Below are 24,434 nucleotides of genomic sequence, written 5' to 3' on the forward strand. Positions count from 1 at the left end.
TACTCAGACCAAGCGGCCAGGAAGGGGTGCAAGGGGGCCATCTGCATTCAGCATTATTGACCCCAGGCAGAGGGAACATTAGTGAATTCCAGAAGGAGTTTCTTCAGCAGCTCTTGGTTTACAAAGGTCGCTGTGAAGTAAGGCCCAGGGGAGGAGCCCCGCAAAGAGTTTCCCGAAGGATGGCGGGGATGGGATAAGATGAGGGTGTGTGAGGAGAACCGGGTGCACTCCCACACCTTGGCAGGAAAAAAAAACCTTTGGGAAGACGCCAACTAGGAGGCACAGCAGAGCCCTATTGCCTGGTGGTGATACAACAGAGCAGCACTCCGCATGTTTCAGATGGCAGGGAACAACCAGCAGCCAGGAAAATCAGTGTAGGGTGGGAAATTGCACCTCTCATTGCTTCATTATTACTGTATTTCATAATATTTGTCTAGAAAGACACACAAAGCTTATCAGGTTAAATTAATCCTAATGATCAATTTTAGTTTTATTCTAATTAAACAATTTCCGTTTAATTAATGCGAGCACAGAAATTAGCCAAAATTACAAATGGAAATGTTGAACTTTAAATCAAAGGTCCTCCCCACTGCCTGCCTCATGTGGAAACACTTTACAGTGCCTGCCCGTGGAGGTAGATAGGAATTTTAACCTTCGTCTGTACTGGGAAGGACAGAAGTTAGAAAAATGTGCACCAAAAAGCTACCCAGGAACACAGAAGGAAGCACAGGTTTAACACACACACACACACACACACACACACAAACACACACACACACACTACTGCATGGCAATCTGTGAAGATCAACTCTTCATGGAAAACTTTGAATTGCATGCTTTTGTTCTTCAGGGTTCCAATGCGCCTGGGTCAGTCTAATGTATGTTGGGCTTTTATAAATTAAACACTTTTGTGAAGGCCGGCGCCGCAAGCCGGCACACCGGGTTCTAGTCCCGGTTGGGGCGCCGGATTCTGTCCCGGTTGCCCCTCTTCCAGGCCAGCTCTCTGCTGTGGCCCGGGAGTGCAGTGGAGGATGGCCCAGGTGCTTGGGCCCTGCACCCCATTGGAGACCAGGAGAAGCACCTGGCTCCTGCCTTCGGATCAGCGCAATACGCCGGCCGCAGCGCACTGGCCGCGGCGGCCATTGGAGGGTGAACCAACGCAAAAAGAAGACCTTTCTCTCTCTCTCTCTCTCATTGTCCACTCTGCCTGTCAAAAACAAACAAACAAAAACAAACAAACAAACAAAAACACTTTTGTGAAACAGAAACCCTGCACTCACTTCCTAAGCCCCATTTCAAACCGCCAGTCCCTTCTCTCCCGGACATCAGTCTCCTGGCTCTGCCTCCGAGTAGCTGTGTGACCCTGCACATTGTTTCACCTCCATGGATTCTGGCCTTCTTCGTAGGAGGTGCTGCTTTATTAAAAGCCTATGCTTTATTAAAAGCCTATCCTATTATTAAAATGCCCTTAAAGTCAGATATGAAAAATGATGAGGTTAGAGTAGACGATCTTAAGGAAATGGCCAGCTTCAGTGCTCTGTATTTCTGTAATGTTGAGAAATACTGGCATCTTAAAATGTATTTGAAAATGGTACAGGGTACATGTGTCTTATACTAGAAAGTCATTTAAAAGCTGGCATTTGGACTTCAGTTAAGATACCTGTATCCCATATCGTGGTGTCTGAGTTCTACCCCTGGCTCTGAGTCTAGCCTGTGTGAAGCAGCAGGTAAGGGTTCAAATAATTGGTTGGGTCCTCACTACCCATATGGGACACCTAAATTGGTTCCTGGCTTTGGACTGGCCTTGTCCTGGCCATCTGAATAGGGCATTTGGAGAGTGAACCAGGAGATAAGTGCTTGCTCTGTCTCTCAAATAGTAATAGTAATAGTAATAGTAGTAATAATAATAATAATAATAAAATAGCTTTTCTTCTTCCTTCTTAAATATCCAAGGCAGCTGGAATCCAGAGCTTTACAAATTTGAGGAAGAAAAGGAAAAGGACCTGGCACAATAGTACCTTTTTTCCTAAAATGGAAAAAAAAAGTGAGGACAAAATGTGAAAGAAAAAATTCCCAATAAAAAGCAATAATTTTCTTTTGGTATTTAAAAATCTTGTATTGGTGAATCATGTTTAGTGGCAGGTCTGTAAAGCCATCAACTCTTGATCTTAGAACAATGTTCTGTTCTCAGTTAATCTTAAAATAGCTGCAGCTTCTTTTCCCAAAAGGAAGTCTTCACCCATAGCCCTCCATCTTGAATTGTTCTCAACTGTAGAAGAGAATTATTTGATAGCAATCAATTCACTATTACTGTTTAGGGACATTATAGGAGAACAGCAAAGTAATTTAATAATATCGTTGATTATGTACTAATCATCATTAAATTTAGTAATGGTAGTGGGATTTCCCCTTATCTTGGTTAATGATCATGGACGATTCATTTCTTGAGTGCTGGTGGTAGAAACGGTTTTTGAAATATTAACTTCTGCCCCATGGGTATGACACTTAGCCCATCACATTTAATTTTTGACCTTCACCGAACAGCATGATCCTAATCCCCTGATTTTATAATCTTAACTAGGAAACATTAAAATATGGACTGACTCCAGTTGGCAGGAATCTTTATGTTCTTTTCACTAAAAAAGCTATAAATTCAATGGTTGACCTTTTATTTCCAGGTCACAAATGACACCCACTCAGTTTTGTCCGTTCATATAGGATTTATGTTAGGGTCTACAGGTATAAGCCATGAAAGTTGAACTTTAATGAAATGTCTTTCGAAGATGTGCACTTAACCAAAAATTTCTCACAAAAATTAGCAGGTGGCCTTTGGTTCAATGCTGGCCTCAACTAAATCTATTTTTCACTTGTAGTAAGTTTCTTCTCACGTCATTTTTTTTCTAGGGGTGCAAATCACGCTTGTGTTTGGGATAACAATAATACCTTAGTTCCTACTTTGGGTTTTATAAAGTAAAATATTTCTGAAATGTTCTCCTTACCATCACTATAATTCATCTATCTCCAGTTAGAAAATGTTCCTTGTCCTTTTTTCACAAAATCAATGGTATTGATGGGAGGCATTCTGTGTTGTCAATCAGGGAAATGTGATTTGATGGGACCCCAAAGCGTGAGATAAGGAACAGAATACCAAACCTGCTCAAGTCCACACCAGCAGAGTGAGATCAATGCTTCCCATAATACTCTGCCCATCGTGCAGCACCCTAACTGTCACAATTAATAATGCAGACGAGACTGATTAACGTAAGTGAAGTGCTCTCTGCTGTGAAAACACATAAAGATCTACGAGGTGCACCAAACAAGGGAGGGAGACGGAACAAAACGTCATTTTTATTTTTCATGTGGACCTGTTCTCGCTTTCCATTCTTCTCTTGTAACAATTACTGTACCAGCCATTCTGACAGGGTCAATACATTGATCCGGGTCTCAACGCAGCAGCAAAGCCGACTAACCCGATTGCCATTATCTGCCACGGAGGCACGGGTGGGGGCTGGGGGGTGCATTCAGGTAACAGGGAGCAGAGAGCAAAGGGGAGAAAGGCAATCAAGGGACGCCAGCATTGCTGGAGATGGGTGATTAACGCTCCATGTGCAGCTTCTGGGCGTGTGGTGTGTGGTGTGTGGTGTGTGTTGGGAAGGCACAGAGAAAAAGCAGCCTTCAACTTGGCTAAAGGATGCAGCCTAAGTAATACCGTATGCACCACTTATTTGAGTCCCTAAGGTATTGCAGTCACTCACGCCAATCTGCAATTCAATGCGGATCACCACCCCATTAGGACTAATCATGTCAGCCGCGTCTCTGACAAAATAAACATCCAGAAACTGCACGCCTCCATTCTGAACTTGTTTCTGCATGGGGATTTTTTTCCCCTTCCTTCCCTCATCCAGCATAAAGTTTAATCGTTTTTTAATAGGAAATTATACATAGAGACTCTGGGTATGCATTCCTTGGCGTACTATTCCTTGTAACCAGAAACTGTTGCTGTGAGCTGAGCTGTAACTTGCTCCTTGGGAGTATGCTAAGTATGTTCTTAATAAATAAGTATCATTCCACTGGCTAATGAGAGAATTAATGGCACAACTTATGGAAGATGGCGGTGGGAGGATGGGTGGAGAAGAGACTCAGCTCAGGGGGAAGATACAGGATTACCTCTGGGTTGTTCTCACCCTATTAGCATCGCTCTGTGTCTTCTCTGCAGTCAGGGGCCCTTGTCCTCCAGACAACTGACATGCTTGCTGCCTCCTCTCCGAGGGGCACAAAAGCAGCACCCGTGCTGCCCCTGGGGGGCTGGGCAGGGGGCAGGGGCCTTCATTTCTCACCAGATTGCATTTTGACACAACTCTAAGGGAAATGCGGGAATTAATTTATAGTTTTACAAGTGTGACATCTGAGGGTCAGAAAGGCTAAAAATTACCCCCGGGTCACGTACTGAGATAAATCTAACTCGTGTCTGTCTGGCTCTAGAGCCCATGCATTCTCCCCTACAGCACACCGCTCAGGAGAAGCTGGGATCTCAGGACCACAGGCTTCAGAGGAGCCACTGCCCATAAACCCTGCACCTAGTGAATATTCAACCAGGCAAAGATAAGGTTCTTCACACCTGGAGAGCCCACTGTGCCCTCAGTGAATCAAGGTGGGTATTTATTCACGAGTAGACCCTGCTCTGACTTCCCAGCCTCATGACTCAACCTTTTCTGCATTTATTTTGTGCCGACAGACAGACAAGAGAGAGCAGAGTTCTCCAGACCCACGCGGCTGCTGTTCCTCTGCAGGTGCGGTTCCTCCGACCTGGAATGGGGCAGAAGTTCTCCCTACCACCCACGACTGCTTCCAAACTGGCTCGCCCTCAGCATGTCTCCCATGATCCCATGCCTCTCCTGGAGCGAAGCTCCCACTCCCCTATCCTCCGTGGAGTGGACCCACTCCTGCAGTTCTATTCATTCCACACTGCTGTCAGGGACTGGATCGCGTGTCCTGCTGCAGCTCAGGATGGGGCCAAAACCATAGCCGGTGCTCAGCAACTTCTGCTTCTTTCTCCTCTCTTAGCTCAATCACACAGCTCCCAGGTTAGCCCAGTGCTCCTCTCTCTGGTCCGTTCCCTTACTGGATTTTTCGACCCGCCAGAACCACTCCTTCCCTTCCCTCGTCGGATGGCCAGTGATGGGGGGCCAGAGGCTCTCACTGGCTGAGGGCTGGCCTCACCCTCCCCCTGCATCTTTTCCAGAAACAGGAGGCATACGGCACTTCCCACACCACTGAGCCATCTGCCGTGCTAGGAGGGCCCTAGGTTGTCCTGTGCTGAGAATGTCTGTGCCCGAGACGGCTCCCATTACCCAGACACATTCAGACTCTGGGGCGGGAGGGAGGGAGGGCACAGGGGCAAGGAACACAGGGCTAGGACAGCCTGTGCTGACCCAGTGTCCCAGCTCCAACCCAAGGGAGCTGGCTTATCACAAGCTCCCAGGATACATTAGTTAATGTGCAAAGCATTCGGAAAGTGAAAAGCCAATTAGAAGTGTTAAGTTCTTTCATCTCTGTTGTAAGGGAAGCAATGAGAGGCCTTAGGAAAAATTCGTATGCAGATATTTTCAGGAGCCACTGTGAATGGACTCCCTCAAGGGCTACAACTCCACAGGAGAGGCCACTGATTAAAAAAAAAATGTGCCTATGTCCTGAAGAAGGTGGGAAGGAAGGTGACCAGGTGGGCTTGAGAAAAGCAGATCTGAGGACGCTGGGGCGGTCTTTGATGAGTCACGTTAGACAACAATGGGCTGTGGCCTGGAAACTGCTGGTGTCAGTGGAATCTTCCAAAAGGAGCCTGCTGCTCAATCTAGAGCTCCGAAAGGTTGGGAAAGGCAAGTTCCCCGGGGCCTGGGCAATGGGAAGTGAGGACCCCACAGACACTGCCTTCTCTCCTCAGAGTTCATGCTGCAGGCAGGCTGCTCAGCTCATCTTCCTGTTCTCTGAACTCTGTTGACTCCAGCTCAGCAAACCCAGGCGCTTTTCTTTTGTAAAGGAAGCATCTGGTTCCAAGTCATAAAAGAGAAACCCAGAACCTACTGCCACTTGTTTGATAAGCACCTGGGAGCGCACGCAGAGGGCACCCGTTCACTGACCTCCCCTGCAGTCACACAGCCACGTGCCCGCAGCCTTCCCAGAGTCCATGTTCACCCTGTGGAGAGGACCCAGCCCCAGGGATGCTGATCTGCCCAGAGCGCCAGCACTTCTGCCCGAATCTCTAACCCCAAACAAAAGGCCAATAAGCAATGACTACCACACACACAGACAATATGCATGTCTCCTACACAAAGAGGCAGTGCGTGCAGGAACAGCTCTGTCACAAGATGAACATGAAGACAGAAGGCAGTCCAGTGCACCTGCAAAGTTCAGGACACCTGGCAAGGGGTGGGAACGAGGAGATGGTATGGCAGATACTGCAAACCACTGCCCACTATCTGTTGTTCTCTTCTTTTTCTTCTGAAACATTTTTCCTGATACTTTATTTTTTCCATGTTAATGTAACATTAACACAAAGAGAACAGACTTGATGTAGTTCTTAGATACAATCCTATAAATATGAAGATATTCGCTTCCTCCCTCCCATCCTTCTCCCTCCACTCTCCCTCTCTTTTCCTCCTTTCTTTCTTCCTTTCCTTCCATTTTTAAAAAAATTCTATTTATTTATTTATTTTTTGAAATTCAGAATTGTAGAGAAAGAAGGGGAGATAGAGCGAAAGAGATCTTCCATCCACTGGCTAACCCCCAAGATGGCCACAGTGGCCAAGGTCTGGGCCAGGGTGAAGCCAGGAGTCAGGTGATTCTTCCTTGTCTTCCACTTAGATGGCAACATTCTAACACTCTTGGCCCACACACTTGGACCATCTTCCATTGATTTTCCCATGTCATTAGCAGGGAACTGGATCAGAAGTGGAGGAGCCAGAACTGGTGCTTATATAGGATAATGGTGTCAGAGGCAGCTTTACCTGCTATGCTACAATGCTGCCCCTCCTTCCGTTTTGAGTTTTTGAGATAACATACCTTTAGTTAACATTACAATCAAGGGCTTGATATTCTGCTAACTAAGGAGATCAACAAGCAAAAAGTGAAAGACCCTAGTTCTGTGGCAATACAGGCAAGGGCTATAAACAATAATCAAATGGAAAGAAGACTGTTTCACCAATACACAGTAAATTTTAAAATGATAACAGATCATTGAAGCTATAGAAGAACAGCATTCTTAACCATCATTTTGACAAAGCTATAAAACAAATTTTGGCAAAAATATTATTTGCATTGCTCTCTTCTTTTTTGGGACAATTTTCTTTAGGGAGGAAAATGTGACCAGTCCTGGTAATGGGTTATGATTTCAGCCAATCAAGATAACCCTGTGCTGGCTTTCCCAGTATCCTTTGCTGCAAAAGATTAGAATAGGACCCACTTTTAGCCAAAGAGACCTAAATAGGAATTTGGTTAACAGGGCACAGGGTAGGACTACAGTAGGGCCTTTTCCCTGATAATAACAGAAAAATGGGGTATGAAATATGTATGCCATCCAAAGCTGCAGCAGCCAATTTGCAATCAGAGGCAAGAAGCATGAGAAAGAAAGGTCAACATGCCAAGGATGGTAGAGTAGAGTGTTAGAAAGAACATGGGCTCCTGCTGTCATCATGTAGCACCTCAAACAACACCAACAGTCATTCACTTACCAGGTTCTTAGCATGTGATTGGCTGAAGCCATACTTAGGTTCCTTCCATGAGGCAGATACTAACACTGCTTACATTTCATAAAGCAGCTGCATTTAAAGGGCAACATACCTGTGATCACTTCAATGGCATGGTTGCCATGTGAAAATAGTTCTATCCTACTCTACAGTTCATGCCTTTTCCTCCTGCTCCCTCAAAGAAATCAGACTTTGAGAACTCGTTGTATTCCCCTTCATATCCTGAAACTGCCACTGATCGGAAGCATCATTATCAAGAGCCACAGAAGGGCTGAAGATACGGATGGCGATGCTAAGGTTTCCTGACTTCCCTGCAAGGCTGCCATCGAACCTTCTAAGTTCTCTACACCAATTCCCAGCTTCTTTCTCCACACTTCACCTCCTGTCTCTTTTTTCCCTCATTCACAAGGGCTAATTTAGTGGACACCGGACTTCTAATTCATTCCCTTCTTCCTCCATGAAATCCCAACATTTCCTGTGAAATCTCCCTCTTTTTTCTTGTCACTGACCTTGTTTTAACACTGGAGAAAGAGGAAGCAAGAAGGGGTGCCGTCTTCACTAAGCACCTATTGTGTGCCGGACCACATGACGGTCACCTTCATCAAATGCCAATTTGCTTCAACTAAGAAGTTTCTCCAAATCTTCTTGGAGCAAGACAAAAAGGCTAAAATCAAACCACTGAGCGAGGAAAGGAGAGCGCTACCTAGAACTGATGGCTGTCATTCGGTCTAAAAGTGAGGTGTGGCTGAGGGTATGTTGGAGATGCGCGGCCAAATTACAACTTGAAACACAAAGGTTCTGTGTATTGAAAATTGTATTTTCAGAGCCCTGCATAGCCTGTCAGTGAGTCAGCCGGCAAGTGGATGTGAAGGGAATGTGTCAAGAGCTTACAGGCTGGTGTGGCAGCTGGGGAACTCAGCTGTGAGGACTCCCTCTTGCCTATAGTACTGTGGGGGCAGGGCGGGCGGACTGTAGGAGTAGCTCGTCTGTGAGAGCTGTTGCTTAGCCCCTACTAAGGGAGCTGAGAACATGTGAGAAAAAATGACCAGGCACCTTGACTCAGGTGCCCCTTTCCTTTTAGACTCCTGGGGTACACTTACTTCTGCCAGTTCCTACTGCTCTGAGTTATCTCCCCTGGGGACGGGTCTTCTTGCTTGGGGCACAATTCAGCACAGCAGGGGGAAATGTGCTGCCTATGCAAGGGTACTTCAAAGGGCTTTTGGAAAAGTGGAATTAGAAGACAATTTTGGTGCAAAAAGAAAACTCGCAATCTATGCAGAGCGTTTTTATAACGCACCCTTTCCACGAACTTTCTGAAGTACTCTCTGGCAAAGAAGAACAGAGACACTCAATTTAATCAGGCTTTGGAGGTACCTTTAGGGCAGATGCTCAAAGGAACAATCCACACAGCTATGATCCTGGGGACAGGGTTTTGTCCTGATTTGTTAGATGGTTGTTGACAGCCTTGTGCAAGTCCTACCCTGATAGGACTCATGCAGGCAGGGTCTGTGTCTTGGCTGTTAAGGGGTTCTGAGGAAGTCACTTCCTCTTTTTAAACTTCATTTAAAAATGTGTATAGTGCGGACACAAACAATAATATCGCTGCCTCCTTTAAAGGGTTGCATTTAAGATCAACTGAGAAAATACTTTGTGTTCTAGAAAATAACTTGAATATATGAGTTAGTTATCAATTAAGCAATGAAAAGCTATCATTTGTTGAATGTTTAGGAGGCATTAAGCACTTAGTTTTCGTCACAATTTGAGATTCAGAACTACAGGAGGTGTGTGAGTATATGTACTCATATCTCTTAGTGAGAGATATTTATCAATATTCCACAGTTAAGAAACCAGGCTAGAAAAATTGAATTACCAAGGGGGAAAAAAAATAAACCAACAAGCAACAATGAGACACACATACTGCTTCTAAGTGAGCTTCAGTCAAGATCTGAAAATAAAGCCCACAATGGGAGGGGTTCTGCTCCCCGGACAGAAGCTAGCTGTTCCTGCGGACGTCATGCACAGAGATCTCTTTCGCAGGCGGGACGAGAGAGACAGAGTTCAGACTTGAGTTTTACAGATACAGGCACTAACAGGAAATGGGGCAGGTCTTCAGCAAAAGCAGCTTCAGCACCATTCCCACTGAGTCCCGGGAGCTGAACTTCAAAGCTTCTGATTCTTTGACGCAGGAGTATGAGTCAATCTCAGACCCTCTTGCAGAGAAAATGTTCTTTCACAGTGAGCACTGAGGGATGCAGATGGTACTGCATTTGGGGCAGAGAGAAGTTTTAGAGAGAGAGGGGTTCAAATCTCAGCTACGTCAGTTACCATGGGACACAATTACTCTTCTGAAACTTCTGGCTTCTCATCTGTAAAACAGAGTTAATGGCACCAACCTTAGAGGACTCTAGTACTGCAGCAAGAGTAGCCACAGATCCTGGTTAGGAACAACTGAAAATACTGAAGAACCTTAAAAATCAAACCAAGATGGAGTGACTTAAGCTAACACTATTAAAAACAAGAAGTCACCTTTGCCCCAAATAAAAACTAAAGTTTAAAATTACAGCCCTAAACTTTTTCCCCCAAAGCTAAAATTAGGTGCAGCTATAAAATAAAGGACCCTATGCTTAGCTAGCTGCAACACTTGTGCCTGGCTGTGCTAAGACCTAACCCAGTTTGTATACCTCCTAATACTTAAATAACGGTGTGGGAAGCGGGACGCCGCTCTCCCACAAGGGGAACAAAGGGAGCAAGACATCGTCCCCCCTCAGGGTGAACAAGATGGCACTGGCAGGGAAAGGAACTACTAAAGAAGTAAAGAACAAAATGGCGACGAGGTGCATGCCTCCCGTGTGATTGCGTAGCTGATTGGATAGAAGACGCATGCCCTTCACATGAACAACTCGCGGATTGGACTGCTGTGTGCATGGACTCTATAGTGCTTTTGATTGGTCGCTGCGGGTATATAAACCATGTGGCTTGTACTGGGGGCGCTCTCTGGACTCCCGAGTTCAGGAGGCCCATCTGCGCAGACGCTGAATAAATCCTCTTGCTTTTGCATCAGCTGGTCTGGAGTCTGAGTCTCTGGGGTGTGCCTCTCGACGTGTTAGCATCCTCACTCCGAGGGTCTAACAATACCACCTGCTGTTCTCCGATCTTTAGAGTTTTCTGCTGGGTGGCTTTGCAACTAAAATGCTCAAATCCAGTTCTAACCAGAAGGTGGGATGGGGTGGGGGTGGGGCTGCATAAATCCAAGCTTCCTGCCTTTGAAACTCTCCAGCTGATCCCTCAACTTCTATGTGGTACTGACCTCCCACATATGGTGGGCCAGAGCCGGGAACAGCTTCACTCATTGAAATGCAATCTCAAGCGAGCCTGGAGTGACCAGTGAGGACATTACACCAGGAGGGGGCATTTCTTGGGTGACAGGGTTATTGGTTGATCTGCAGCAGGAAGACTCCAATTTTTACTTGCTTAGTCCAAAGAAGACAGAATTGAACATGTCCTCCACCTAGCACAGGCCAACACTTTAACCTACTATCTGGCCAGGGGTGAGGGGTGGGCATAGTAAACACACAAAACCCTAACATCAAACCAAAGTTAGTCAAGGTCAGAAAAACTAACCTCTTCTGCTCTTCCACACTCTGGAACATTCTTATATCTAGATCTGTGGTCTGAAACCCTCCTGGGCCAATGCTTATAGCCCCGGCCTCACACTGCATTATCAATGCTGTTGTTCGCAATACTATTATATCTTTATGTCTGTTTCCTCTACTAGGCTTTGAGTAACTTGAAGAGAGTTGTGATTCCCTGAATTTTGCAGATGTTGGGGGATACAAAGCAATTCAACATGAAGAAAAGGAGCTTCAGATAAGTTTTGCAGATCACCTAAGATTTGATTTTGGAAGTTCAGCTTCAAGAACATGACACACCGCATGGCAACAGATCTAAATGCTCCCCATATTCTACCTTCTTCACTTCCTGTGCACAGGCACCAAAGGCAATGCCATGAGTTCCATTGACAAGGCACAAGGGATACCATGCCTGTGCTTTAGCTATGCAGGGTCTTCCCCAGATCAGTTGGTTTCCAGTACAGTGCAGAGGTCTGTACATATATTTCTGCAAATTTCATGAGGCCAGGGCAGTCACACTACTTGGGACTCAGGCAGCTAAATGATTTATTAAGCAAAGGTTAAAGCATTTCTGCCATTTTGCCAAAAAATCAGGCCCATGCCATTCTAAGTGATTCTTCTAATAGCCCAACTGGTAATTTGGATTTAAATGACACTTTACTTACCACAATTCTGTTGATGTAGAACAGCGACAGACTTGGGCAGTAGGGAGGAAATGCCTTTTTACTATTTTTACACTCACTTTTCATTTTAAAGAATTGGTTCTCATTGGAGTTCTGCAGGTTAAGTATTTTCATTTGAATATTCTGATTAAACTAGAACCTGAAACAAACTAAGTTCTTTGCTAAGTTCTCCTGTGTAGGAACTGGTATTTCTATATACTACTTGATGATGAAATATTAACTTTTTTTTTTCTCTAAAAATTCCTCAGATCAAAGTAGAGGACACAATCACAATGGCCCTTGGCTTTCTGCTATTTGAAACAATGGCATGTTCTCTATCATTTCATTACATTATTCAGTGGGTGTGCAGGGCACATTCATAGTTTGCAATGGGAAGTACACACACTATACCCCCAGAGATGTCTATATGTTAATATCAACTCTTATGGGACAATGCTGAAAAATAAGAGTCATGGTGGGAGGAGTGGTCATATCTTCTCCAGATAGATGTGTCCCGAAGGCTGCAAGGGATGGCCACTGCTTCTGGCCATGTAGAAGCAAAATATGGAGGAGCAGGAGGCAAAGAGAGGCAGATGAGAGCAGCAGACAAGTGAGGCAGAGGGACAGGACAGATAACTTGGCAGGAATGTTTGAGCACAGCCAAAAGCTAGAGTGAGATATACAATTCTAAGGCAGGCTGCAAGAAAACCAGCTCCAGGCACGGCCACAGAGAAGGCAATGCTGCCTTAGTGAAGTGGGGAATTCTCTAGAGGAAGGGAAGGAAGAGGAAAAATGGCTTTCAATTATCCATGTTATCTCTCCCCACCAATCACTGTGGATGATGAAGCGGTGCAATAAAAGCCAATATTCAATTTTTCCAATTTACATGGAAAGAAGGCCATAATATATTATTGAGGGGAAGAAACTGCAGGTTACTAAACAGTGTATACAATATGATCTCACTTTTGCAATATATTTACATTCAGAGAGACAGTGGATGGATTTATATAGAAATGTTAACAGTAGGACTACAAGTGATTTTTATTATTTTTCTCATTTCATTTTCCACAATTAACATGTCTTAGGACTGTAATAAGACAGACTCACTCTTTTTCAAACTTGTGAAATATACTGATTCATTACTGGTACAGAGTGCCCACTATGTGGTGGGCACGAGAACTGATGCTTTTCTCAGCAGTTGGCACACAGTACTGTGGACTTGGTTACTAAACAGTTCACTTACTCTGGCTGTGCTACAAAATTTTAGACTTTTAATAGGTAACATCATCTTCAGAATTTATCTTATGATTATATTTTATTTATTTATTTTTAAGATTTATGAGAGAGAGAGAGAGAGAGAGAGAGAGAGAGAGAGATATCTCCCATTCACCAGTTCACTCCCCAGATGCTTGCAATAGCTATGGCTGGGACAGGCTGAAGGAAGCCAAGAGCCAGGAACACTACCCAGATTTCCTAAGTGGGAGTCAGTGACTCAAGTACTTGAGCTATTACCTGTTGCCTCCCAGGGTTCATATTAGCAGGAAGCTGAAATTCAAAGCAGAGCCAGGACTTGAACCCAGGCACTCAGGTACAGGATGTGGGCATCCCAAGCAGTGTCTTAAATGTTGCACCAAATGCCCGCCCCTACATTCTTTTTATTTTTAAAGATTTATTTATTTATTTTAAAGTCAGACCTACAGAGACAGAGAGAGGGGAGAGACAGAGAGAGAGATATCTGCAATCCACTGTTATTTGCCATATACTATCCAAATGGCCACAATAGCCAGGGCTAGGCCAGGCTGAGGCCAGGAGCCAGGAGCTTCTTCCCAGTCTCCCATCTGTGTGGCATGGGTCCAAGGGACTTGGTCCATCCTCTGCTGCTTTCCCAGCTACATTAGCAGGGTGCTGGATCAGAGCTCATACGGGATGCTGGTGTTGCAGGCAGTTCAACCCACTGCACCACAATGCCAGTTCTACTCTTATATTCTTAAAATGGTGATAAAATACACAAAACATAAAATTTATCATCTTAACCATTTGTAAATGTACAGTTCAGTGGTATTCAGTATATTTATCTTGTTGTGCAATCATCACCATCGCTTATCTCCATCTATTTTTTCATCTTGCAAAACTGTAAATCTATATCCATTAAAAAAAACTCCGTGGGGGCCAGCACTGTGGCATAGTGGGTAAAGCCACAGCCTGATACGCCAGCATCCCATATAGGAGCTAGTTTGTGTCCCTGCTGCTCCGTTTCTGATCCAGGTCCCTGCTAATAATGGCCTAGGAAAGCAGCAGAAGATGGCCCGAGTGCTTGGGCCCCTGAACCCACATGGGAGACCTAGATGAAGCTCCTGCCTTCGGCCTGGCCCAGCACTGGCCATTGTGACCAACTGGGGAGTGAACAAGCAGATAGAAGCTCTCTCTCTCTCTCTTTGGCTATCCTTCTCTAACTCTTTCAAAATAAATAAATAAATCTTCAAAGAGAGAGAAAGAGAGGTCTTATGATAAACTGGAAGCCACCTACCTACTTATGACATCGAAGCATTAGCTCCCCTCCTACCTGCAGTACACACACAGATCACACCTAGTCTTCAATGGGATGATGCTTCAGGCATGCAAAGAGGTTTCCATTGGAAACTGGCTTTGGGAGAGAGGAAGGCATTTTACTTCCCATTTGTTTTGGGGTATACCTGCAGGATACCTCTCCTGCATTTGAGAGAGCTAAAGTGTCTGTGTGGACGGCTCCTTAATTTTTACTTCTCCAGAGGTGGAAAGCAAATTCTGTTTTCCCAGAAAAACTTTTCCTATAATTCAATTAATACAAAGTTCATGCTTTGTAACAAAGCTATCAACAGAAAATGCAAGCTTTCCTAGGAAATTGTTAATCTGCAGGTCAAATTCAAATTATGTTTTTAAAAATTCCATATTTTAAATGCTCTTCTGAACTGGTGTCCCCTTAAAAGGCAGCCTATTTTCCATGAATATCATTAACCTTATTATCTATGTCTTTATATATCTAACACTTTTAATGGTTCCAGAAAGTAGTTACTTTAAAAATAGTATATATACATACACTTATATATATGTGTTAAAACTAAAATATTTAGTGCATATAACTTTTACCTCAGGAAATGACTTTAAAAAAAGAAACTGACAACTCCATTAGCATAGTTTCTCATAAAACAATTGGGAATGGTTTCCTTTCGGCCAAATACGGCAGGTGTCACTGTGGTAAGAAACACTCACTACATTGTCCTCACAATGCCAAATATTTAACGGAAACCAAAAAAATTCAGTTCCAGATGCCAGTATTGGACCTACATGACATCATTCATGCAGATGCGTGGAAAATCTGGACTTTTAAGAATTGAATTTTTGTGGTCAGCATCATGAAGACTCATTTTCTGGGTTACATAAGGCGTTTGTGAGACAAAGCCATATCGGAATATTATATGTTTTGATTATAGAGAAATAAACTGAATGGAACACAAGGCACGACTTCGGGGCTGTGGCTCGCAGCTTCCTGGGAAGTCCTAGGTACAACGCAAACAGACATTTCCAAGCTGCTTTCTTCTGGGGTGTGTGGACCAGGGCCTTAAAGGAAGGTGATCCTAACCCTACCAGCCCCCCGGCCTCCCTCTTGTGTGGAGCTAGAGCACAGAAGCCAAAAGCGTGACATTTCATTGTGTTCTCTTATTTTAATAATCTTGAGGCAGTTATGTAACTTGAGATTCATCGGGAAAGGACCGGAGTATCTGCAGGTACAGGAGAATAAACCGCGGCAAGGATTTCACAGGAGGAGGTCTCCACGGGAGTTTCTTCCCAGATGCCCGGGGGAAGCCAGTTTAAGAAGAACCCTCCAACGTGGGAAATGCAAGAGTTAACCTTCTCCCTCCCTGTTCGGCTCCCCACTCCTCCCAGCTGGCTGGTGCTGGTGCTGTACTTTCTGTGACCCTGCTTCCGTGTGAGGAAGGCCTCAGACCCACTGCAGTGTAACCTGTGCTGTCGACATCGCAATAAACTAAAGGGAGGGAGCAAATGGACCCAGGAAGGCAAATGTAGGCTGCTTCTAAGCACCTGGCCATAGTTTACAAACAGATGAACAGTTATAAATCAGGCGCCTGCAGATTGCACACCCAGGCATCTGCGCAAAATTGCTCAGAGAATTCTTTCAAACACTGCACTGAGAGCCTTGTGGAGAACATACTTTGCTTGTGTCAATGACGATCATACACGGTCATGTCCTAATTAGGAATTCGGACAGCAGTCTCTTTCAGCATTTGAATCCAATTCTACTTCCGAAACATCCAAATACCTCCACATATGCTACCTTTGAAGCCCCAAAGTCTTTCACTGGTTCTCAACGCACAGCAGCCAGTCCAAAACTTTTCATGAGACCTTTTCTCCTTCACCCATTCTAGTACAAAATACAGAACCGGCTATTGACAGACAAGCTGCAGATGTCCCAGCAGGCTCTTCCCTCAACCACCTGCCTCCAAAGCCACACTACAGCCACACACTCCTCCCTCCCTCCACCTTGCTTCCCCAGGCGCCGTAGTCCCCACTAACAAACACCCTCTATTTCTGGACCAACAGCAGCAACTAACAGGGCCCATAAGCCCCTTTCCCCCCTTCTTTCTTTTAGAAAGCTTGCCAGGTCCCTGGGGATCGTCTAATAAGCACAGGGGGAGTGGATGGTCTCCCCACTCCCGGCATGCCCTCTGACATCACCACGAGCCAGATACTTCTTTTCAGGGTCTGTCGCTGCGGATTCTAGAAGTGCACTGGGGACCTTTTCTTGCCATTCTAAAAGCAGTTCTCCTCTTCCACTCCTTCCAGACAAGAAGCAAATAAATGCAGGCAACGTTTTCTCCGCTTTCTGAGAACACACAGAAATGTGGCTGAAGGGCTGGAGGGTGGGGTGGGGTCAGGAGGAAAGGGACTGAGAGGGGCTGGGAGAGGCGGCCTGATGTGCCCAAAGACAAGTTCAAATGCACCTGATGAATAAAACAAGCTGCACCACATACAGAAAAGATGAGAGCGGCCCACCTGTGTCTGTTGAGGGATATTTACAAAGCTTGGATCCCGTGGTCCAACACTGACGAATCGGTTTGCGGGGGAGGTGCTGGGTGTCGAGTAGGCTGTGAAGGGAAGGGACACATGCGTTCAGGAAGCGGCACGAGATTGCACACACAAACAACACCAAAACACACAGTCTCTGAGCCTACGCAGCTGATTAACACGGAAATGTGCAAACACTGTAGCTAGCGGAGGGATCTGGCTGGGGAGGGCATTTCAGACAGCCCGAAAGAGGTGCGGGGGTGGGGGCAGGGCGGGTGTTGGCTTCCAATGACTGCTGGAATAAAACCAAGTCAAACTGGTGCTCTGATGGGTTTTCTCCTCTCATACAAATTAGAACATGCAGGACGTTTGCAAAGTATACCTGCCATGTTAAACACGAGCTCTGGGGTCAGAAAGAGATGTTCTAGTCTTTAGAGCACGGGAGAAAGAAATTAGCTAGGAAGTGGAGGAAAGCAGTTCATTTTACAACCTTGCTTTTCACACCGTTACACTCCTGAAAACCACGAGCCGGTTCTGGGCCCCTACAGCTCGAGATGGCTCGGGAGGCTTTATAGGTAGAGTTAATGGGTTCTCCAGGAGGGAGGTGGAAATCCATTTAGAGCAGGCCCACTAGAGAGTCCAGAATCTTCTCGGTGCACAAAATGTGCGTAAAATACAAACATTTGCAATCTTCCCATCCTAAAGCCTTCTGTTCAGTCACAACGTTCGAGGCCCGGTGTAAACCAAGATTTCACACTGGGCCTTAGGTGTCACACTTGAGTTTACTGTCCTTTCCACCGTACTTTGGTTGTTGGTTTTTATGTTTATAGTTGAGAGCTTCACTAGAGCAAGGAAAAATTCAGTGGTGGTGGCGTTTTGTTGGCTCATAAACCCAAAGGTACCTTTTGGCTTCTGTCCTCCTGCAAATCATGTCGTTGCCACAAGACCCAAATATTTCTTCCCATTCTTTCTTTGTACTAGAGCCTTTCGACTACTAAAATCATTTCAAAATTTTCAACAGTAATTTTAAGAAGCCTAAGTTCCTGGACTGGACCCAGGCAGACACCATGGAAAAGACAAAGGGAGGGAGTGTTACGGCACAGCAGCTTAAGCCACCTCTTGGGATGCACCCATTCCACACTGGTGTGGTTGGTTCCAGTCCAGGCTACTCTGTGTTTCTGATCCAGCTTCCAGCCAATGTGCTGGGGAAGTACCAGCTGATGGCTCAAACACTTGAGTCCCTGCCACCCATGTGGCAGACCTGGATATAGTTCCTGACTCCTGACTTCAGCTTTGCTCAGCTCTAGGTATTGTGGGCATTTGCAGAGTGAAGCAGCAGACAGAAGACCTCTCTCTCTGTCTCGCTGTCTCGCTGTCTCTGTTACCCTGCTTTTCAAATAAATAAATGGTAGAACAAAAAAAGGAATTTGCAACTTTTAAAAACACAGATAAATGGGGCAACAATACCAAAATCTTGCCCAATTTTTCTTATTGCTATCATGTGCTCCTTATACTTTGATTTTTCTCTTTTACAGAAACTGCTCATAGTTTGTGTTTTCTTTGTTAAACATTTCTTGGAGTAAAATTTCCACCAATCTAGCCTGAGTGCTGTTGGTGGTCTTTGGTAAGGACTAAGGCATCAAACAGATCTGGGATGGACACAGTGATGTACATGTGGCATTGTCAAACCACAAGGGTGATCTTGCAGGGACCTCTGAAATATATTCCTAAGAGATTTCTGCTGTAGAAGTATTTGTTCTAGGAGGATTTACCCAGTAATGACTTTATGCAAAATGATCTCAATGTGTCGTACCATTTAGCAACATGACCTCTGATTTCCTCCTTGGCCCATCCTATGTCAAACTAATTTGAACAGATTTGAGAAACATCTCTGCATTGAGCCATTCTACATGTTCCTTGCACTCATGGGAGTGGGAGGCACTTAATTTTTTTGAAGTACAATAGCATATTTTCTATTTCATATTTCATTCAGCCTCTGGCTTTACTTTGATCTGCTGTAGGAAATATTAACAGCCAGTCATATATGGAAAATGGTGGACTTTGATTCTCTTGTAGTGGATTCACTTGCTCCTAGAACACAGAGGATGTGGGGATGAGGAGGTAGCTACGAACCCATTAGTAGTTAGGAAGACAAGGCTCCTTCACACATGAATACGTAGGTAGGATAGACGGCACAAGGAAGAATGAAGGGAATGTGCAGGTACCAAGACTAAACAATCAATGGCAAATGTTTAAACATGAGTCCCTGGTTTGATGCTACTGGAGAATGGCATGTTTTGGACTACTGCTCATCACAGTCATGAAGCAGCATTTCTTATACATGCATATATATATTTTAATTTGAGAGATGGAGAGTTTTTAATTTGAGAGGCGGAGACAGAGATAGAACACTCCCATCTACTGGTTTACTTCTTAAATGTTCACAGTGGCTGTGAGCCAGCTGAAGCTGGGTGCTGAGAAATCAATTCAGGTCTTCCATGTGGGTGACAGGGACCCAACTACTTGAGCCATCACTGCTACTACCTCCCAGGGTCTGCACTGGCAGGAAGCTGGAGTCTGGAGCTAGAGCTGGGTATCAGATCAATATGGGATGTGGGCGCATTAATCACTGGGCCAAATGCCCACCCATCCTCGGACATTTTTACCCTGCTGGTGATAACACGGAGAAGCACATGACTTTATCTCAGCACACATGCCAGCACACAGACCAGAGCAAGCTTATTAAACCTGAAAAAATATCTGCATTACATCCCATTATCTATTTTGTTGGACCTAAATGCTGCATCTGAAAGGAGGTTTAGCATAGTAACAATTTTCAGCTACCCTAAAACTGCTATGAGGCCAATAGGCAGGCATTTTGTCTTCTTCAATCACTGGACAAAACTTGCAGCCTCAGTTTCAGAACCCCCAGAAGACCTGTAATGAATGTTCTCAGGAGCTTCTAGGACTGCTCCACTCTTCCCCTCCACCTCTCCAGCAAAGAGAGCAATGGTGAGAGAGGTGCTGGTGTGTTTGCATTCAAAAGGTGTGGGGGGGTATTACACTACAAAAATCCAGGAATTTGGAAGTACTCAGATCATAGACTGGGATAAATGGTGCCCAGGGAAATTTATTCTATTGAAAGTTAGCTTCTGCCGGTGCTGTGGCTCACTTGGCTAATCCTCCACCTGCGGCACCAGCACCCCAGGTTCTAGTCCCGGTTGGGGCGCTGGTTCTGCCCCGGTTGCTCCTCTTCCAGTCCAGCTCTCTGCTGTGGCCCGGGAGTGCAGTGGAGGATAGCCCAAGTGCTTGGGCCCTGCACCCGCATGCAAGACCGGGAGGAAGCACCTGGCTCCAGATCAGCACAGTGCACCGGCTGTAGCAGCCATTTTGAGGGTGAACCAACGGAAAAGGAAGAATTTTTTCTCTGTCTCTCTCTATCTCTCACTGTCTAACTCTGCCTGTCAAAAAAAAAAAAAAAAAAAGTTGGCTTCTGGGAAAAAGAAGGGAAGGAAAAAAGCCACCCTGACTCATCTTCCAAGATTACAGTTACAAAAGGCAGGGGATCACCTGTAACAGGATGTGGTTCCAGAAATGACATGACGTAGCTCAATTTGATTTTTCCAAAGAAACCATGGGATAAGGGAGTTACACTGTTGAACAAAACCTCAAGTTAAACCTTTTATTAAAACAACTACAGGGGTGGGTGTTGTGGTGCGGTGGATTAAGCTGCTGCTTGGGATGCCTGCGTCCCATACTGGGGTGCCAGTTTGAGTCCAGTTTTCTGCTAATGTCCCTGGGAAGCAGCAGATGATGGTTCAAGTAGCTAAGTTACTGCCACCCACATGGGAGATACAGATGGAGTTCCTGGCTCCTGGCTTCAGCCTGGCCCAGTTCCAACTGTTGTGGTCATTTTAGGGAGAGAATCAGAAGATAGAAGATCTCTGCCTGTCGTCTGACTCTGTCGCTCTGCCTTTCAAATGAATAAATCTTAAAAAAATCTTAAATACTAAAAAAAATCCAACCATACATACCATAGTGAATCAATTATACATGCACAGTTAAGAGCTTTCAAAATGAATATAAAATCAAGTAAAGGGGCAATATGGTAATTAATTGCACGTAACTGTGTTTACCAGGATATTATATCACATTTATCTCTTTCTTAATTATAATTCTCGCTTTATTTACAACAGCAATAATCAAATGCCACGGGAAAAGCTTTGGGAGATCACGAAATTCAGAAAATAATTTTCTGCAGAGATTACCGGAGACATTTTGAGAATTCTGGAGGAGAGATTCAGGAGTACTTGATGACTTTTTGATAAAGTCAATAGGAAAATCAATTTGGCCATATAATCTCATTGCAACAGTCCTTGTGGCAAACATTCTATTAGAAATCAAATTATTCATTATTTGGCTGCTTGTGAAGTAGAAAGTGTTTGCTTTTTTAGCAGTCATCTTCTACACTAGTAATATTGCTAGGGGCCATTTTCCTAGCATTATGGAAGAATATTCCTGTAAGAGGCTTCTGCCTGCGTTATCTGCATTAATCTCAACAGATGTTTCCTCTCTCTGATGGAGTTTTTCACATTTTCCAAGTCTTAGTGTGGCCTTCACTATGGCAGTAACAAAATCCCAAACCCGAATCTGGTCTCACACCCAGAAACACCCGTTTTTCTGGGTTCCCCTCCCCTTTCTCACAGGCTCTGCTAATCCTATGTTCCTTCGCTTGGCACAACACAAGTCCCTGTCTGTAAGATCAAGCCTCCCTCTCGAGAGACAGCAATCACGTTACAGAGCCGCTGAAGATGCTGGACACCGGGGGGTATGGGTCTCCATGAGGGAGCGGGGTGCAGAGGGCGATCCATCAGCACTGCTGTCACAGCCCTGCGGGTGTCCCTGGGAACACTCAGTCTCCACCTCCTGAGAAGTCAAGGTGGCTGACTGCCCACCAGCCAAACACAATTCCAGCTTTGTTGTTCCTAGGGTGCTGGTTTCTTTTGTTCTTTTCCTGAACAAGAAGGGATAAGGGGCACATCTGATACAGGAATTATGATGTTTCCAGATGAATTACTCCACAGTTATGCCTGAGCACGGTGCTAAGAGCACTGTGGCGCAGTGGGTTAAGCCGTTGACTGTGGCATCCCCTGCCAGTTCAGGTCCCAGCTGTTCCACTTCCGATCCATCTCCTTGCTAATGGCCTCGGAAAGCAGTGGAAAGTGGCACAAGCACTTCAGCCCCTGCCACCACACATAGGAGACCCAGATGAAGCTTCCGCCTCTAGGCTTTAGCTTGGCCCAGCCCCGGCCATTGCAGCCATCTGGGGAGTGAACCAGCAGATGGAATACCTCTCTCTCTGTGTCCCTCCCTCCCTCTCTCTCTGTAACTCTGCCTTTCAAAATAAATTCATCTTAAAAAAAAAAAAAAGATCATTGTCAGAGGGTTTTGAATGAAGATGCTTGGTGTTTCTTATCTTTGGCAAAAGTATGTCTAAGGAAGATATTAAGGTATTAAAACATCTGTGTCTGTGTCAGCTGATGTTTAAGATAAAAGCCATAACAATAAAATTATCCAAATCTGAAAAGGTAGGAAGTATAAGTCTGCATTTTTTTTAAGATTTATTTATTTTTATTTGAAAGACAGAGTTAGAGAGAGGCAGAGGCGGAGAGAGGGAGAGAGAGAGAGAAAGAGAGTAAGGAGAGAGGTCTTCCATCCACTGGTTCACTCCCCAGATGACTGCAATGGCCGAAGATGGGCTGATCTGAAGCCAGGAGCCAGGAGCTTCCACAGGGTCTCCCACATGGATGCAGGGACCCAATCACTCAAGCCATCTTCCACTGCTTTTCCAGGCCATAGCAGGGAGTGGCCGCAAACCAGTGCCCATATGGGATGCCGGCACTGCAGGGAGTGGCTATATGCCACAGTGCCAGCCTCTGCATTGCTTGTTTGAGAGTAGGCAGTTTCAGTGTGTAGTTCAAATTTAGCAACCATTGAAATATGTCCAGTCATAGAAAGGCAGCATGGGAGAAAATGTAGAGATTTCTGTGCAGAGAGAGATGATGAAAGGAGAGTGCCTTGAACAAAGATGTCTCAACGTGCCTGCAGGCGCCCCTAGAGGGGCTGGAGCCTGCTCTCTCTTGGAACTGACCTGCTGAGTGATGAGAGCCAAGCTCTCTGGCCTTGAGTAGTGGCAGAAAGAACACAGGGTTGGTTGCTCCTTGGCTACTAGCAGAGCCTTGAGGTTCTTAATTTACTTCCAGAAACAAAGAAGTTGCCTAAACCCTGGAAGTGCAGCCTGCAAACTAATAGGCAGTTTGGAGACAAATTCCTCTTCTGTTCTACCAAAGACTGCAAATATAGGGGAGTGGTAAATTTTCTTTTCCCTTGAATTCCATCACTATGACATGTGTTTATTTATTTTGAAGGTAGAGAAAAAGTCGGATGGGAGAGGGAGAGGGAGAGGGAGAGGGAGAGGGAGAGGGAGAGGGAGAGGGAGAGAGAGAAACTGACTTTGATCTTCTCTCTACTCTTCAGAGGCCTGTAACAGCTGGGGCTGGGCCAAGAAAAACCAGGAGCCAAGAACTCCATCCAGGTTTCTTGTGTGGGTGACAGGAAGCCATGCACTTGGGCCATCATCTGCTGTCTCCCTGGCACATTAGCAGGAAGCTGAGGAGCTGAACTTGAACTTGCACTTTAATATGGGATATGGGTATCCCAAATGGAGACTTAACCAGCTGTGCCACAATACCCACTCCTAGAGAGGAATATTTTAACAGCTTCATATGTTCTCTCTTCTTCTCCCTCTCCCTCTCCCCCTCTCTTTCTCCAAAAGATACTTAGTTCAACACTTGCTATATGTCAGGCTCCATACGGAGCATTATGGGGGACACAAAGGTGAGACATACCACTGTCCTCAAAGTGTGAGTCTACTGGGGAGAGAGAAGTACAGAAGATGAACATTTGAGTGCTTACAAGTAATACAAATAAAAATTGGCGGGGGTGTTAAAGGACAGGAAAGTGACAGCTGGCGGGAGGAGCAGGAAAAGCTTCACTGGGGACGCAGAAGTGGCCTCTGGGACTGGCTGAGAGTGATGTACTGGTGACAGACTCCAAGGGACCGCAGCTCCCAAAGCCAGCAGCAAAAGCAACTGACATGGGCAGGGAGCAGAGGGGACAGCTGCTTGGGGAAAGGAGGAAAGAAGCAATTTGCAAATTACATGTGGCCACATGCCAAGGGAAGGTAAAATTTTAGATGAGATGATGAGAGACCTGAATGTTGGAAAATGGCAGGCAATTTAAAATTAAAATAAAAAAAGAAAGAAAATGGCAGGCAAGAG

The 24,434-nt window shown here is 45.2% G+C and overlaps 1 protein-coding gene across 19 annotated transcripts in view; it reads right to left on the reverse strand.

Annotated features, from left to right (window-relative positions):
* The window catches only part of NFIA (nuclear factor I A), a 601,241-nt gene that overhangs the window by 22,450 nt on the left and 554,357 nt on the right, over window positions 1–24,434 (reverse strand). For 11 of the 19 annotated variants that reach the window (XM_051857696.2, XM_070078402.1, XM_070078405.1 and 8 more), the window contains one exon: window positions 17,083–17,174. The exons of the other annotated variants lie outside the window; for them this stretch is intronic. In XM_051857696.2, coding sequence (XP_051713656.1) covers window positions 17,083–17,174 — 92 coding nt within the window. The remainder of the gene's footprint in view (window positions 1–17,082; window positions 17,175–24,434) is intronic. 19 annotated transcript variants of the gene reach the window in all.

Source organism: Oryctolagus cuniculus, chromosome 7 (genome assembly GCF_964237555.1).
Source record: "Oryctolagus cuniculus chromosome 7, mOryCun1.1, whole genome shotgun sequence".
Taxonomy (NCBI): Eukaryota; Metazoa; Chordata; class Mammalia; order Lagomorpha; family Leporidae; genus Oryctolagus; species Oryctolagus cuniculus.